The 16,816-nt window shown below is 50.1% G+C and overlaps 1 protein-coding gene across 1 annotated transcript in view; it reads right to left on the reverse strand.

The window, feature by feature from the left end:
• Positions 1-2,674: 2,674 nt before the first annotated feature.
• Positions 2,675-16,816, reverse strand: part of STK32C (serine/threonine kinase 32C) — a 93,372-nt gene continuing 79,230 nt past the window's right edge. The window contains exons 4-12 of the mRNA XM_049810458.1: positions 15,586-15,759; positions 15,008-15,045; positions 13,482-13,571; positions 12,861-12,964; positions 12,652-12,768; positions 10,140-10,265; positions 9,832-9,963; positions 8,116-8,183; positions 2,675-7,279 (exon numbers count right to left, since the gene is read on the reverse strand). Coding sequence (XP_049666415.1) covers positions 7,141-7,279; positions 8,116-8,183; positions 9,832-9,963; positions 10,140-10,265; positions 12,652-12,768; positions 12,861-12,964; positions 13,482-13,571; positions 15,008-15,045; positions 15,586-15,759 — 988 coding nt within the window. The 3' untranslated portion in view covers positions 2,675-7,140. The remainder of the gene's footprint in view (positions 7,280-8,115; positions 8,184-9,831; positions 9,964-10,139; positions 10,266-12,651; positions 12,769-12,860; positions 12,965-13,481; positions 13,572-15,007; positions 15,046-15,585; positions 15,760-16,816) is intronic.

Below are 16,816 nucleotides of genomic sequence, written 5' to 3' on the forward strand. Positions count from 1 at the left end.
AACAGTCAGGCTCATTAGTGAGAGGTACCCCAGGGCGGTGGGGACCCCGGCAGGAGCCAGAGACATTGTCCCCTCTCCCAGCATCGCCCTGCAGAAGCTGGTGTGGTCCCTCCATCTGCCTCGCCAGCTGAGGGCTCTAATCCCGCTGCCCCTTTCCCTTTGCAGGGAGGTTTTGCATTTATTTCCTTGGTCAGGGAGCTGTCAGGCACTGGTACGTGGTAACCCCAAACTTCCTAACGCACAGAGCGGGGCTGAGAGCATTTCTGCAGCTTTCCTGGTGCCAGGAGATGCTCAGCAGAGTCCCAGCAGAGCCAGCTGCCTGCTAATGCAGCCAGAGCCTCCGGGAAACGAACCCACCCAGGGCACAAACACAGTCTCTGCTTGGCCCTAATTTCTTTGGACAGCTTTCCTGCAGGCTCTGGGTCAGGCACACGCGGGCGAAGGGGACTGACTGGCGAGATGCTTCATGCCCTTGACTGAAGGCCCGTGCCCGGCGCGGTGGGCGCCGGCTGGCTCTGCGGCAGCAAGGCACCGCAGCTGCGCTGGAGGGGCCCTGAGACCCCAGCCCACGTTTGGAGTGGGGATGAGTGAGCCTCTCATGTCCTAGCAGAACAGCGGTACTATCTACAAAACAGTAGAATTCAAAAAGACAATAATTGCCCAGCCCAAACCAAAACAGAATATGCAATGCAGTGTATTGGTCTTAAATGCAGACACATTTACAAGCAGCAGAAAATCACGCAATGCTAAAATTGAGCGTGATGGCACCCTGCAGCCAAGCAGCCTGGCCGAGAGCTGCCCGAGGGCTGCAGGACACGGCTGCCCCGGCATCGGCATCGTCTCACCAGCCGCAGTGGAGGAAAGCGGGGGGCAGAGGGATGCCACAGGGCTCACGCTTGCTGCGTGAAAACCCTCCTGATGTTTCCCTAAGGGTGCAAATCAGCTGGCAGCCAGACACAAAACTATCACTGCGGTTCCATGCTCCTTTCTGCTTTTTTTCCCAGCTTGTGGCAAACCTTGCCTTGACCTGCTCTGCTGGGTAACCAGGCTCTCCCCAGCCCAGCCCGCGCAGGCATCAGCAGCTGGCACCCACCTTTCCTTCAGGTCCAACCGTCCAAACCAGCGGCACCATAAATCTCAGCAGGTAAGAAAGGCAAAGTCGGGTGATGAGCACGGGGAGGGCTGGTCCCTGCTTGTCCCACCCCAAGGGTGATCCCCGGCAAATGCCAGTTGCAGCGGTTTAGGCACAGCAGTGGCAGGCAGCCGGATACAGAGCTGCCTGCTTTTGTGGCTGCCGTGGCGGTTTAAGTCTATCAATCAGCTTTTTCGCTTCCTGTGATTTAAGGGCTGTGTGTGGGGAACTGTCCTCACCCTGTTACCTTTGCCTTCTCCGTCTCGTACAAGGGGTGAGTGACCCAGCTTGGTGGGTGCTCCGGGTGCCCTTGGCCCTTCGGAGACACACGGGGACGCTGTGAGGGGTCACGCCAGAGGCATCAAATCGGTGGCTGGGCACAGGGCTGACAACCGCGGTGAAGGGCTCTCTGCAGAGAGCCAAGTTAGGGCTCATATATTGATTTGTCTCATCCCTTTACCACTTCTTTTGAAGTCAGGAAGAGCCTTTGCAGATGCGTTCTACACTGAGATAAAGGAAGCCAGCACATTGCGCCAACAACCATAATTAATAATTCCAAGTACTGATGAGGGATGAAAGAGAAAAAAAACCCAACAACACAGACCTCCTGAAGTTCCTGGGGCTGTTTTTGTTGAGTTTCACCTACAAAATCCAGGGCTGTGCAGTGAAGTACTAAAACACAGCAAGCCATATGTGTGGGTGCTGGGCACCGGGACCCTGCCCCGGCCCCTGCACACCCCTCCCCACTCTCCCAGCTCATTCCCAGGCACCAGCCCAGCACAAGCGCACGCAGAGACTCGGAACCGTGCAGCGCAGGTCCCCCCAGGCAGGGGCTGGTGTGGGCAGAGGTGACCCAGGCCGGTGGCCATGCCCAGGGCACTCCTCATCCTCACCGCGACCCCAAACCCACCATCGAAAGGGCCCTCGGCCCCGCTGCTGTAAAGATAAACGCTCCCTAGGGAATTATAAACACCTTCTAACTGACACCGGCAAGTGGGACACTGTAAAACGTCTAGATTCAGCTGTTCCCCTTTTAACGCCTGTTTTGCAGTTTTTAAGGAGTCTGACGGCTGCATTCCCATGTCCCACGCTGGCTCTGCGCTAGCAGAGAGCGTCCCACCAGCTCTGGGGTCTGGCAGGGCTTCAGAAAGCTTTCAGCATTTTGATTTTTTTTGTGGTTTGTGCCTTCACACAGCCTCATAACCATCAGCTGCAACAGCCCGGCTTTGCCAGGCACTGCACCACGCCACGCAATTTGCAGCAAATTAAAAAATACTTGGCGTACTGACCTGCTCGCCATGCGTCCGTAAAGGACTGCTGCTGCTGGCTGGGGAGCTGCCGTCAGTAGCGGGCCGCTCAGACACAGCGGGCGGTTGGCATGTTCTGGCTGTAATCTGGACGCTAAACAAGCCCAGCCTGCAAAGTGTAATCAAGAAATGTAATTATAACACCCACTTTTTATAAGATTCAAAGTTTTTTTCTACAGATCAATAACCTGGAAATGACAACAAATACTTGGCAATGTTAAAAATACACATTTATTACTCCACATATGCAATGGCTTCTCGCAGTACCTGCAAAAACACAAACTTGTCATAACTTAAATATTCTGTGACATGGTAAAATTTTCATGCAATAAAATTACAGAAATGTATTAACATAAAATACAAAGATATACTTTACATATATTTCCACTGAAATAACCTAAAAAAATACCCTACCAAGGCATCAGGATTTCAGCACTGTCCAATGTCAAGTTCATATTATTGGCCTTTTTGCTGCTATTACTCTTATTCTCTTTTTGGCAAGGTATAAAGAATTGGCAACAGAAGAAACATCAGGACCTGATCTGGCATTTGTATTCTACGCAAAATTCCCAGTGAAGTCTGTGGAATTCAATGGAAACACTTAAAAAATATGCAACTTTGCAAAACTTCATAATGCAACAGAGATAAGAAAACAATCTTATGGCAAGGAATTTAAAGAGAATAATTTATAGGCGATGTAGACTTTTCACAGCAAATAATGGCACACCTTGTATAAATCTGTCATACAAAAAATACGTGTATTTAAATACTTATATACAGAGAATTATTGTATTCTGGTTGTAGTGGAGATGTAACCCAGAGCTGCTACCGACTTCTTTCAAGCTCTGCATGATGGGGTTTGGTACCAGGAGTATTTCACGACTTCACTGCAAGTTTTGCTCACATCTGGAGCTGCCTCAGGCTCTAACACAACAGAAGGAATAACAGGAGAAGAGCAGTTCAGAGAATTTCAAAGCCACGCGTTTTTCACAGGAACCAGCCCTTTCGCAGAGAACAACCCTTCACACCGGCCCCGGCGTCCTCGGCGCGCACATCGTGCCGAGCATTGCTAGTTCAGCTCTGGCTGCGGGAGGCAGGCGGCGGGGCTGGCGACTGCCAGTTCACCTGCCGGCTCCGGTGAGCCACCCCGCAACAGTGCAGGACTCGCCGAACACCGATGGCTACCGACGGCACTGGCACCGCAGAGCGGCGTTGGCGGGCAACCCCGCTGCACCCCCGGACACAGCTCCCCGTCCCCATCTCGGTCTGTGCCGGCCAGCCGGTGACAGCACATCACCGACGGAGCGGCGCAGGGAGGAAAGAGGCTCCCGTCTCCCGTGGGAGTTCAGCACAGACAGGATTAGCTTTACAGAGGACGTCCCTGGAAGGAGCCGCAGGGATGTGCGGTGCCGACAGGGCTGGCTCAATCAGCACAGGCTTGTGACGGGGACACGGCGATGGGGACGCAACATGAGAGGGGCCCAGAGAGCAGCGGCACAGCAGGGACAGAAGAGCCCGGTGTATTGAAACCCATCATGGAGGTTTTGACAACGAAGCAAACACGTATCTGTTTCCTATCATTTTTCCATTTTCCAGTTACTCTTTCCTTGTCATTTCTTCTCCAGGGACCAGGCACAAACAGGCGTCAATAAAACCTGGTCCCCAATAGGCACCAGTGAAGTTATGCTCATGCATCATTTAAGATCAAAACCGAGTACTTCAGTTATATTGCACTCACGGCATCTCTGCTACTCAGCACAATGATCCTAGAGCTCCGTGTCCTGTCACTTTTCTCAGTGATTGAGGTTTAGAACTAGATTGAGGCAGAAAGCAGAGTTTCCCCTGGCATGCATCGCTGGACTTCAGTAGCGCTTCCCAGACAGCCAGAATCTGCCCCCAGTTATTTCTCCTGGGAAGGATCAGTTACCTGGTGTCTCCTGAGAAACTTTCCCCGTTTCTGCCAAGGATATTTTGCACAATTTACCCAGTAAGAGCAGTACTGAAAAGGGAACATAAATGACCAACACGGAGAGCGTTTGGGGTGAGAAACATCCATTTCAGAAGTGAGCCAGCTCCTCCCTACACACACCAACCTCGACCTCAAGGGCCATTTGTCACTTGACCTAAAGAAAGCAATGAAAACATCTGACTAGACATGTCCTACCAAATGCCAACTCCTCTCCTGGCCCGAGAGCTTCTGGTTGAATAGGATCTATCTGCATCTCTCACATACGGAATGGTTTGGTCAAAAAATAAGTTACACTCCTTGTCATCCCGATAGTCCAAACTTTCGTCATTATTTACAGAAGGATGATAAATAGTGCAATGTAGTTTACTGAAAAAACCTACCCATACTGGTGGAGTAAATCATCTGTAATTTATAACTCCTGAATAAACACCTGGTTTTGACCCTCGTTCTGCTTCTCTTGCCCCACCTGAGTCCTGGCGGGCCAAGCGGTGGGTTTCCAGCCCCTGGTGGCAGCAGGGTTACCAGACTGCTCTGAGCAGAAGCAAATCAGAGCCAGTCCTGGTGTGGTTTTGTGACTTTCATCTCAAGTGTTAGTACTACGTTGCAAAGTACCCTGGCCATCACTAGTGGCCGTTGCTGACAGGCACCGTTCCCGCACGGTGCGAGCCGAGCCCACCAAGGCACGCGGCTGTGCCGGGACGAGGGACAGGGGACACGGGGTGCACGCAGAGAGCACGGGGGCGAGGAGCCGGCTGCCCACGCAGAGAGCGGGGTCTGCTCACTGGCCGCAAACGTGGCCAGAGCGGGCGGCCCATCCGCACGCGCACATGCAGGAGAAGGTGATTAGGGTAATTGGGTCACTCTGGCTCCCAGTGATCAGACTGGAGGTTACTGGGGGCAGAGAGGGCAGGTCCCTCCAGCGCAGCCCAGGCTCAGAGCCGGGGTAGGACCCTCCTGCAGCTGGGGAAACGGAGCAGGGGAAAGCGTTTATTTCAGACCTGGCTCACTGAACGCCGGCAGCCCCCCTGCCGCCCGGCAGTAAGGCAGCTCCTAACGGGGCACGGGCCGTGACGGTGCAAGGACCCGCGGCCGACGCCGGGGCCTCACGGTGCGACCCTGGTCCCTCAGCAGGCACGGCATGGGGGCCGGGTGCTCAGCACCCCGGCGAGAGCTGCCGTGTCTGACAGCGTTCACCTGGCTCTGTCCTGAAAATAACTGTGCAACTGGTATCAGAGCTTCCGCTTTCCTCCCCTGTACAAGTTGTGCCTGTACACCTGATCACTTCTTTTGAAGACTTCTATGGAAATTCGATTCTGCGCAATTTTGGCCATGTACTGATTTCCACATAAAACTGTGGAAAATAAATGCGTCGTGTCTTTTTTCATATAAAATTGTTTCGTACCAGTTAGGCCTTTCTATTTTATTCGCAGAAATGAAAAACACAAAAAATTTGTCCTGAAAGAATCTGCATCTGTTAAAAACATTTTCTATCCATTTTTGCATTACGAATATACAGTAAGGATGCAAACACTGCAACCTCCTTATGTCTGGCAGCAAACAGATGTTGATAGTTTGAAAGTGAATGCAGTCCTAACGAAACCCCTGTGTACCACAATAGCCATACGTTGCAGCAGAACCCATGGCTCATTTTTAGCAATAGTAACCAAAAGCCACTCTACAGCAGATTAAGCAACTCATATAGTGAAGGCTTCTGAAACAAGAAAGGCAATATCCACAGCTGGAACAAGTTAAGGAGATCTCCCATCTTATTAAGAAGTTAAAACAGGTATTGGTAAATTATATACAGTACTTTTACTTTACACCGAAAATAAAGTAAATCAAAGGGTGGAATAAGATATTCCCCTCTTTCATAACCGAGCAGCATTGCAAGGTCACCCACTTTGCCTCCAATAAAATCTGAACCTGTGATAAACTGCGTCCTCCGAACCCAGACAAACAGAACCAAGCCCTCCAGTCTGTTTGCACAGCTCCTCGCCACTCATAGCAGCAGCTATATGAAGAAAGCAAATATTTCAAATACATTCTGCATCTCAAGTACATGTTTAATCATTACCCAGCCCCAGAAGAATTCGTGGAGTGCAGAAAAAACATTTATTTGCCCCAAGTTGGGAAAGACACTGACAGGTGACGAGAGGACAAGGACGTACCTGGGATGTCCTTATGCAGCAGGACCTGAACAGCTCGAGGCTCCCAGGAGGCTGGTGCCGCTCATCACAGCCCAGAGAGGCCTCAGGGCTGCTCCGATTTGCACGGGGGATTCCTTGTCCCTACAGCAGCCTTTACTAACAGGGAACACCAAAGTAAAATCTAAACCACCTGTTCAGCCCTCCTCCCTCGCCACACCTGCTCAATGTCTTTCCTTGTTGTAACCAAGGACATAACTTCTTTTCTTGTCATCTTACTGTATTAAAAACATGTGCAGATCAGCAATCTGACATTAAAAAAGAACAAGTAAAGAAGTTGATCTACCTCCTCTGACAAGTTGCATAGCAAGTATCTTTACCCATGACAGGCAACCAGTGTGCCGAACTGGCGATCCGTTAAATCCAGGAATGCAGTTCTGTAAGAACTATCTCTTTTGCTACAGCTTTGCAAGACTAGTTGTTGGTGCTCTCCGGTGGTATCGGAGGACAGCCTGTGGTGCTCAGCCCAACCTGAGAACGGGTTTTCGGCACGGCGCGGGCCGGCGACCCTCGCCCAGCGGCTGCAGCCTAGCTGCTGCCCGCGGAGGAGCAGACGGAGCTGCACATGTTCAAATTGGAGGTCTCAGACTCGGCCTCCGTCTCGGCTTCATCGGTGGTCTCGGGCGGGGACATGGACTCACTTGTCTGCTCTTGGCTCTTCTTTAGCCTGTGTGGAGCAGAGGAACCAGGCATTACGTAGGCATCCCCAGATCAAATGCCCCATAGAAGGAGTGAAGTGAAGGCAGTCTACAGCAGCGAGCGTGCCCCAGGCTGCCCACGCACCACTCCTCGAGAGGTGCCTACAGCAGACCCATGGTGAACGAGAGGAGTCTTTCCAGAGCACACACACAGCACATAAAAAGCGTCATGACAGGGACTGATGTATCAGCAAAACACACTGAAATGCTCTGAAATACTCCGCAATGACTTGCAAGGCTTCAGCTTTCAGGAGCGCTGCCCACCCAGACCTCGGCCAGAAGTGCCCTGTGCCGTGGCCAGGGTGGCAGGCTCCCTGCCACGCACCACGGAGTCCATCTCCTCCTTTACTTACAAATCAAACATTCCCATGGCAGCGTGCTCAAACACGGGGGAAAGCAGCTGCTTTAACTCCAGTGCTTTCACTGCCCGCTTGTGCCCTGCAGAGGTTTTAGCACATTCCTCACCTTCATTTTCCAAACCATCATCCTCTAAAAGCAGGATGGGTGAGAAGATCCAATAGGGAAATTGAAGCAGTGTCACATACATATGTTAAATCCCAGAAGTCTTTCTGCAGCGTATTTTATTTAATGGCAGTGATTAATAATCCCTGATCTTGTCTCCCTTTTTGGTCAGAATTGCTTTTCATACAGAGGCAGCACCTGAGCTCCTTGGGTGACATCAGTCACCCAGGGCTAAGCCTGCAGTAAGATGCTCCCGGCCATGAGGCACTGGCACTCTGATTCCTAAGGGAAGTCAGGAAAAAGGGTATTTTTTAATTTAAAAAAAAATACCCTGCACACTCACTTCTCTCTGTTAAAGATGACGAAGTCTTGCTGGATAGCTTCAAGGCATTCTTGGAGATAGTCATTTTCCTGTTGAAGAAAAACAATACATGCATAAGCAGCCCCATTTGCGTCTCATTGCTGCCTACAGCATCGCAGCGCTTCCAGCTGTATGAGCCTCCCAGCCACCAGAAACTTCAGCCGAAACAGATGATGGAAACAGCACAGCTGATTGCCTTCATGGCTTTCACCAGTGGCTTGTTTCATCTGCGGCGAGCAGTTTTCCATAAAACACAGATAGCACACTGTTTTCCAGATACACACAACATGTTTATCTGTGTATTCTGCTTTTGGGAGTGCTATCTGCCCATAGGAAGGAAAGCCAGCGCGGGGGAGAGACCAGCACAAAGCCTGCATGTGCGCGTCCTTGCAAGAACAAGGCACAAAGCTGCTGCCTTGTCCCACAGACGGCTGCGCACCGTCCCCAGCAGCTGTGCAGGTACACTGGCTGCATGCACACCAGGGAAGCTGGCGGCGCCCACAGGGCAGGGGGGAAACACAGGTATGTGGACGGCCCACACTTCCCGATTTCTGTCTTTATTTTACCTCCTGCACTACTGCTGTCTGGGTGCAGGGACCTCCTCTGAAGCTAGACGCTGCTGCTGCACTCCAGCTGCGGCGAGGGACAGGCTCCTGCCTGGCGCCTGCCTGGGCAGCAGGCAATCAGCCATTTGTCCTGGCAGGCAAAGTGCCCTTAACTATCCTGGCAGCAAAACCTCAGAGAGTTCCTTGTAAATTTGCTTATTCTGCTTTTTTCCTCCCTTGCTTCCCCATTTATTCTTCGTCCTTTTACAGTAAGTCTCATTGATCGCGGCATTAACTCCCACTGAAGAGGGAAGGGATCCATTGCAGTTAATTGGTGCAGACAACAAGACAGGAAAAATCTTGCCTGGCATTCCGTGCTGCTCTCAGACAGGGAATGGTCCTGACCTCGCTGGCGGGGACGATGTTTGTTCCCGTGGTCTGGGATTTGCGCAGCTCAGAGGCACTGCGCAGGGAAAGCAGGGATGGTGGGTAACGTGCGTTTGTTCTCACAGGCCTTGCTGGCACACCACCCTACCTGCAAACACCCCTGACAAAACTCTGTTTTCTGCAGGACCGAGTACCTGATCTGCTTTACTCCTGGGACTTGTCTGCTCTGTAAAAACGAGATTCTTTGTATTTATCTCCCCTGTGATATAAAAGCACTGTGACTCCCACAGTGAAAAGAAGAAACAAATGCATCTCATCTCTAGCTTAATTTCCCAGCTAATGGATCCCCCTCTGCAGAAAGTGCTTGGGGGCACACTTCTCCCATGCTTACGTGCTGGCCTCCCCAGCCAGCACAGCCAGACCTCACCCCGACGCAGGAGCACAGCAGAGCTGTGGGGCTTACCCAGCCACACAGCTCATGTGGCAAGAGAAAACAACAGACAGTTACCCAAACCCAGTTTTTCTCTTGACCGGTGTGCCGGGACCTCTGTTTCTCATTTAATTTTCCAAAGTACATATTACTGTGAAAGAGTTTTATCAAATTTGCATAAGAGGAACATTTGGTCATCGGGAAGACTCTGTTGGGCAAATGTTTTTATGAAAATAAATCTGCAGTTACTGCGTTGTCGCAGTGACTACTGCTATACACCCCCAAATTCAGCAGCTCAGCCTTTTTTCCTGGGCTGTTACCCCAGAATGCACTTACAGACTGTGAGCTGTCCTTGCTGTTATCCCTCGACTTGTTCTTCGCAAGCCTCTTCTTCTTCTTGTGCAAGGGCCTCGACTCCAGAATCATCTCCTCCAGCTCGAAAGTGGGGTCGCAGTGCAGGCGGCCCTTCTGCCGGGACACAGGACACAGCACCGTACGCGTTAGGCACAGCACAGACTCTCTCTTGCAGCAAATACACTCAGAAGCTACTTCTCTGTCAGAAAGCCTCTGCCAAATGCAGCGGTTCCTGTAACGACAACAAGCGGCCCCTGCTTGGGGCCGGGGCACAGATTGCTCCTACTCACATTGGGGACGAAGCCCGGCTCCACTCGCTTCTCGCAGACGTCGCTCCAGACCACACCGGACAAGTATGCTGAGGCCTGAACATCGGCCAGGCAGGAAAAGCGATGCTCAGGGTTCACCGTCAGCAGCTGGGGAGAGAAAAGCATTCCTGTTAGAGGAGAAAGAAAAGGAGCCCAGCAGCACCCTGTCTTTGGCACGACTCAGATGGGTCAGCCATGCAGCAACCTTTCCGTCATGGAAATACGTAACTTACTGTAGGAAAAAAAAAATACTAGAAAAACTTTCTGGAGGTTGTGAAACCAGATGGCCAAAAATCTGGTACTGTGAGCTCTTGGACCAGTGCGGGTTTGCTCCTTCCATGCCTACCTACAAGGCACAACCCTTCACCGCAGCACCCGGGCACTGCTGCCCCAGCACACTCCTCCCCATGCCAGCGACAGACCCTGCTCCCTTGTAAAGATCCCAGGGGCTCACCGTTTTGGTTTCAAACTCCACAAGTCCTGTTGTCACACCATTTCTGTGACACCAGGGGATACTACTCCGTTTATCACACGCACAGATTACTAAGCACAGAGAAAAAAAATCAAAACGATCACTTGATCCGCTGAGACACCAGTCCAAGGACAGACCTGATTTTTCCAAGAATTCAGCACCACAGACCACGCTGTATGCTCAGCTGACTTGAGTTACAGCTCCCAGGACTGCTGGAGGTACGCCTAACACGGTGGTACGTCTAATGTGGAGGTACTTCTAACACAGGGTCTGGGTAGGGCTTCCAGAAAATTCTGTGCCTAGTCTCCCCTTGTGAACATCTTCACTGAAACTCGGTTGATGCCACCTTTGCAGTGCACGTTCAGAGCCCCGTGCATGTCCCTCCTCTCCCATGCAGTTGCGCCCACCCTCACCCCTCTCCAGGAACCGGTCCCCCTGCCTGCCTGTGCCACTGCCACTGGTGCTGGAGCCGCAGCCCACCTCTAGACCAGCTCTTGCCATTTTTCCAGAGCACCTAGAATTTGAGTCCTGACCTCTGGCTGCCTCAGCTCAGTTTCGGGCATCTGCAAGCTGAGCACATAAGGTCTCCCAGCTGACGGACACCTATGGTAGGACCTCTACAAAATGCCCATCTAGGACCATTTCCTTTAGAAAAATGCGGCATAATTCTAGGCACGCTAGTTACAGGTGGTTACAACCTTTTTGCAGAAAATAGAGCCAGCATCGAGTGTTTTTCCAACGCCAAAGTTAACTATGCAAGAAGCAGGCATGACTGTGCTTAGAGCCTGCCAAGCACCCAAGCACAGCGATGCTTGTGAAGGGCACGGGGCAAAAGACTGCCTCGACCAGCAACTGCCGCCTGGGGAACTTTCCAGGCACTTTTTCACACCATAAAATTATCTTCATCATTAAAATGAAAAGGGGGGAATTCCCAATTTCCAAGTAAGGCCGCTGGGACGGCACCAGCCCAGCAGGAAGGAGACACGGGGTGTCGATGCCAGCACAGCCGCAGTGCCGGAGCGGGAGCGGGGAGCAGGGAGCGGGAGCTGGCTCCAGCGGACAGGTGGGCAACGCAGTGCCCAACATAGCCCCTGGGTGCCAGCTGAGCCCCCCGGCTGCCCCAGCAGGCAGGGCGCAGGGCTGGGGCACCCCGAGCACTGAAACCCCAGAGCTCTGGGGGGACACAGAGGGGCTTCCAGGCCGAGGTGTCTGCTGGCATTGTCCTGGTGAGATGTTTAAATCCTGCCCGGTCTCTAGAAGCCCGACTGCCGCCAGCCCAGCAGATGGCAATGTGAACCTGCTGAATGCTCTGCTGCAGCCATAACGAACAATGCTGCTTCTCATTAAAACAAAATCTAATTATGTAAATTGTCCACCCAACATTAACTTAGATCAGAGTCACTTATTTTCTGTCAGCACCATCTATATCTTTTTTTTTATAGCATACTCACCAGCTACTTTTCTGAGCTCTCAGGCAAGCAGAAGCTAAAACACAGCCTCCACACCAAATCAACAATTTTCTTGTGTAGCAGTACAAGGAAAGCAGCAGGTTGTCCAACAGATATGGACCCTCCCCCCCCCGAAAATTCTCGCAACCAAACACACCAAATCTGACCCTTTGGACCGGCAGAACTGTTGAGAGGGAGTAGCTAACGCAGCAGGGGCAACACATGGTCCTCCATCTCACAGGGCCGTCTCAGCCACAGTTGCTGTCTTTTTAGGTAATTATGACCACTGAGAGGGATGCTGGAAGGGCACAGCTCTAGCCCAGGTAGGAATTTGATTGTCTCACAAAACCCAGTCTTTTTGCTTCCCTTGATATTAAACATAATGCATCTTATTACAGGGATAATAAACAAACAAAACACAAGATTAATCTGTGCTTAAGCCTAAACAGTCATAAAAACTAGTCCTATTTCAATTTTACATTATTTATTAACATGCTGAAAATTTTACAGCTAGTCCCGCACACATTGTGGCTAATGTACAATGTAAACCACGCCAACAGGACTATTTATTTACCTTTCTTAACAGAGCAACGATTTCTTTTGACCATGCAGATGAGTACTGAACGCTCACAGTACTGAAGAGCTGAACTAAAGACTCCACGGGGTTGTTGGAGTGGATGTCATACGGTCTCTGGGGGAAAAAAGCGGAAAGATGAGAAGAAATTCCCTCTCCTCTCTGCAGTCAATCAGAAAGCATGTTCTCAGACCATCCAGGCGCCCTACCCAGCCCCGCAGCAGTTCGTAAGCCATGATTCCCAGCGACCACCAATCAACCTCGAAGGAGTAGCCTGTCCCGCCGTTCAGGAAGGAATGGAAAATCTCCGGGGCTGAACAGAAAGGGCAAAATGCAACAGGTTATTCGTTGATGTCAGTTTGTTTCTATTCCAGTATTTCACAAAGTCAGTATGTAAACCTTATGGTTATTTTTATGCACTACTGCCCGAGGGGAGGCTTTGCAAGCCAGGGTGAGCCACAGGAGCAGCAGCCGCAGCAGCATGCCTGCCCTTGCTGGGCAGTGGCGTTATTGGGCCCACACGGGGAGATCCCTCCCAACCGAGCACGCCAGGAATGGCAGAAACCCGGCGCCCACCAGCATGCACCAAGTCCCAGGCTGGGGCCAGCAAGGAAGGCAGGGCAGGATGGGGAGGGCGTGCTGACAGCAATTCATTCACTCTGGCAGTTTCACTTTTCAAAGGAGCAGGCTCTGCTGAATGACTTGGGCGCATGCATTAATGTGCTAAATTAATTCAATGCCTTTGTCACAGACAGGGACTGTCAGGCGGCATGCGGTGAGTGCTCTTGAAAGGTAAAATACAGATGTAAGGAACAGCTATTATTTCTTACCCATGTATGGCTTTGTTCCAGCTAATGCAGTTGCTCTTTCACCGTCCCTAATTATTGTTGCAATATTAAAATCTGTTAAATGTGCATGACCTTAAATAAAGACACATTTTAAGAAGGAATTAATTGCAACGCAGAACAGTGGCAATGTAGAGTCAGAATACATTTGTTTCATAAGCTTCTGCCCTCCGACAGTGTAGCATGGGCACAGGCAGGTCAGGGTCAGAGCCCTCCGAATGGCCATAACAGATGCTGAAGCTTTCCCAGGCTGTCAGGCTGGCTAGGTGATTAAATGGTAGCTAGCTTTTGGTCTTGATTTTAAATCACACTTGGAGCAAACTAGTAACCTACGCCAGCTCCAGCACTTGGTCAAATTGCTCTAGCTAGAAGCTACAGTCAGTGAAGATGACAACAGGGAAACACTGTACTAAGATATTGCCTTGGTCACATTGATTAAAACCCTAGAACTGTTTTTGATGAAAGCCACTGAACCACAACTAGCCCAGAGTCCCAGAGCTAAAATAGTGCTGCCACTCTGTACAGACCACAGCAAATTTGGACACGCCAGTTGAATGAAATCATAACAATACTTCCCAAACCCTAAGGCTGTGAGAAGAAATCATTAAGATATTTCGAAAAGTGGAACACCTTCTCTCTGTTTCTACTTTCTCCGTCATCAGTCTGAAAGTTAAAATTCAGAATAGGTCATTATTTTTCAAGCCAGCCTGGTAAACAGAAAACCCAGCCATTTGCCCTTCTGGAGGCTACTTTCTGCTCTCTATCTACAAGGCAGGTATGAAAGTGGTGTGTGAATCACAGACTGCCTTGTCCTGTGAAGTCTTCCCTTATGTCTCCTTTTTCCCATTTATGTTTGGGCTTTATACCCTGTGCTATTTTCTAATTAACTTCCATGCAAGTGCAAGCTTTGGTTTTGATGAGGCTTCATGGTAAAACTCGGATGGTTTGGAGCCTGCTGTCCTGAGAGATTATGTCTTCGTTTTATAAGACCGACTGCTGGAACAGAGGTCATTATAGGATCTCCTATGGTATTTCTCCTATGTAGGCCACTGAGACAATATTACCAATAGATGCTTTCATAAAGGTTTCTGAACTCACTCCACCTGGCTCAGCCCAGATCCATACCCCCGGGGAGACATCAAAACTAGCTTAAAGTATGTGTGCAGATCACTCACTCTGCAATTCAATAAAGTCAGTTCTTGTGCTTTGTGCCCTCCCACGATGCCAGGTACTGCAGTTCTGGCATGGGTGACCTGTGCACTGGGGCACTAGTGAGAAAGGAGGCAGAGTGTGGGTGAAGCGAGGTGGGGGTAACGAGGAGAGGGGCTGCCCTTGGTGGATCTTCCCTGGCATTACAATGCACTGGTACGTTCAACCAAACACTGATCAGTTAGAAGGAGTGGTGCTTGTTCCACACTTTTCCCAGATAGAAAGATGCAGGGTATTCAAGACTGTAAAGAATCTGTCCCTTGAATGAAGGAGGCAGACAAAGCAAGGCAGAGAGATCCTACCTTGCTCATCGAGGAGGATGTTGTCTGGTTTTACGTCTCTGGGAAAAGAAGCAAGGTTACAGCAAGATGAAATCTCAGTCAGATCAAGGATGCAACTCATCAACAAAAAACCTGCAACTTTTTTATCTATCAAAAATTAGGAACAAATAAAACAAAAATACCCTAACATTAGACAAGTTCCTTCATGATGGACTAGAAATATACTTTTCCTGGGCAACTGGGCAAAAAAGCGGGAGCATCGGGCTTGTTCAGGCATAATTTCCAAGGAAAATTAATAACACAGTACAGGACCTATTTCTGTGAAGCCTTTCATAGCTTTGAAACCCATCCCGGAAGGTGCCTTCAGCCCCCAGCAAAGCATCAGGCTTCCTCCAAGTGACAGGGGAGCAGGACCAGCAGGCAGAGGGTACCCAGGAACAGCACTGCCAGTGCAGTTTAGTGCCAACTGTTCCCTGACTCAGGGGCACCGGTGGCATTAAGCAAAGACAGCATCACCCACCCCAAAACAGCCGTGGGCAGCGCGGTGCACGGGCAGCTCCTGCCAGCTACCAACTGCGAGTAAGAGACTGCATGGTTACCTGTGGATAATATGCTGACTTCGTAGGTAGTCGAGAGCCAGCGCCATCTCACAGATGTAGAGTTTGACCGTTTCTTCCGTAAACTGAACGTTTTGTTGCAGATGATAGCGCAGGTCACCACCGAGAAGCAAGTCCACCACCATGAACATGTCCTCCTCATCCTGGAAGGAGTACCTGCGGGACCGGTGGCATGTGAGCGAGCAGGCTGAGTCTCACAGGAGTCACGAAACCTAGTCAGGCTTTTTCCCCCTCCTAATTACACAGCTCCTGTGAAAACTGCAAACAGTCCCACTACAAGCATATGCCAGCATTGGTGCTTTTACACCTTTCTAATTAAGCAAGTGCAACTCAAGACGCTATCTTGTTTTTTAACCTATTGCTATGCTAAGCAACACTTCTTTGAAGAGGGAAGTATCCCAATTAACTTCCCCGCGCTCGCCCTGCCACCGTCACCTCCCTCCCGAGCGCTGCCACGTAACCCCACCAGCAGGCAGAGCTGCAGGCAGAGGTGCAGGCAGAGCTCGGGGCTTTGCTAGCCAGTCATTTCAGAGAAACTTTGCATTTTCAATTGTGAACATTCTGATAAACCTACTTAAAATATCTCTCCCTATCCTGAAAATGAATTGGAAAACACAACTGCTAATTTAACCATAAAAAACAGAAAAAGAGATTTATATTTACTGTAGAGTAAAACGCCTCTCTAAATCTGCAGTGGATTCCACAGGAGACTGACAGCAGTGAAGATACACTACAAAACAAAGTTCAATTGTTATATTTGGCGATAGTATTTCGAAGGAAAGAGTATGTGGGATTGTATAATGCTTATGAATCACACACTTCTGCTCTCATCTTAAATGTAGGTTTATTCTAAAAGTACGAGCTGAAAGGGAAAAATTTGCTAAGAGAGCAAGTTTTCTCAAGAATTTAATTACTTGTTGGAAAAAAATATTTGCAATTGCTAAAATGCTGAAAAAATAAATATTAACTGATTTGGCTCTTCTGCAGTGACCGATCAACAAAAAGTATGTAAAGTATTACCAACTTTCATCACTTTCAGTATAAAACTTTCTGAATTTTTGAAAATATTCCTGCCCACCAGCCTGCCACACATCCAACATTGCCGGAGAGGGAAGGGATGCCTGTGGCCAGCCAGCTGCCTAAGGCTCAGCCTGTCCGGCCACCCAAGGTGTGCAGCTTCCCTGGGAAAAACTGCTGCTTCTGCCCCTCTTCC

The sequence above is a fragment of the Accipiter gentilis genome, chromosome 9 (assembly GCF_929443795.1).
Source record: "Accipiter gentilis chromosome 9, bAccGen1.1, whole genome shotgun sequence".
Lineage (NCBI taxonomy): Eukaryota > Metazoa > Chordata > Aves > Accipitriformes > Accipitridae > Astur > Astur gentilis.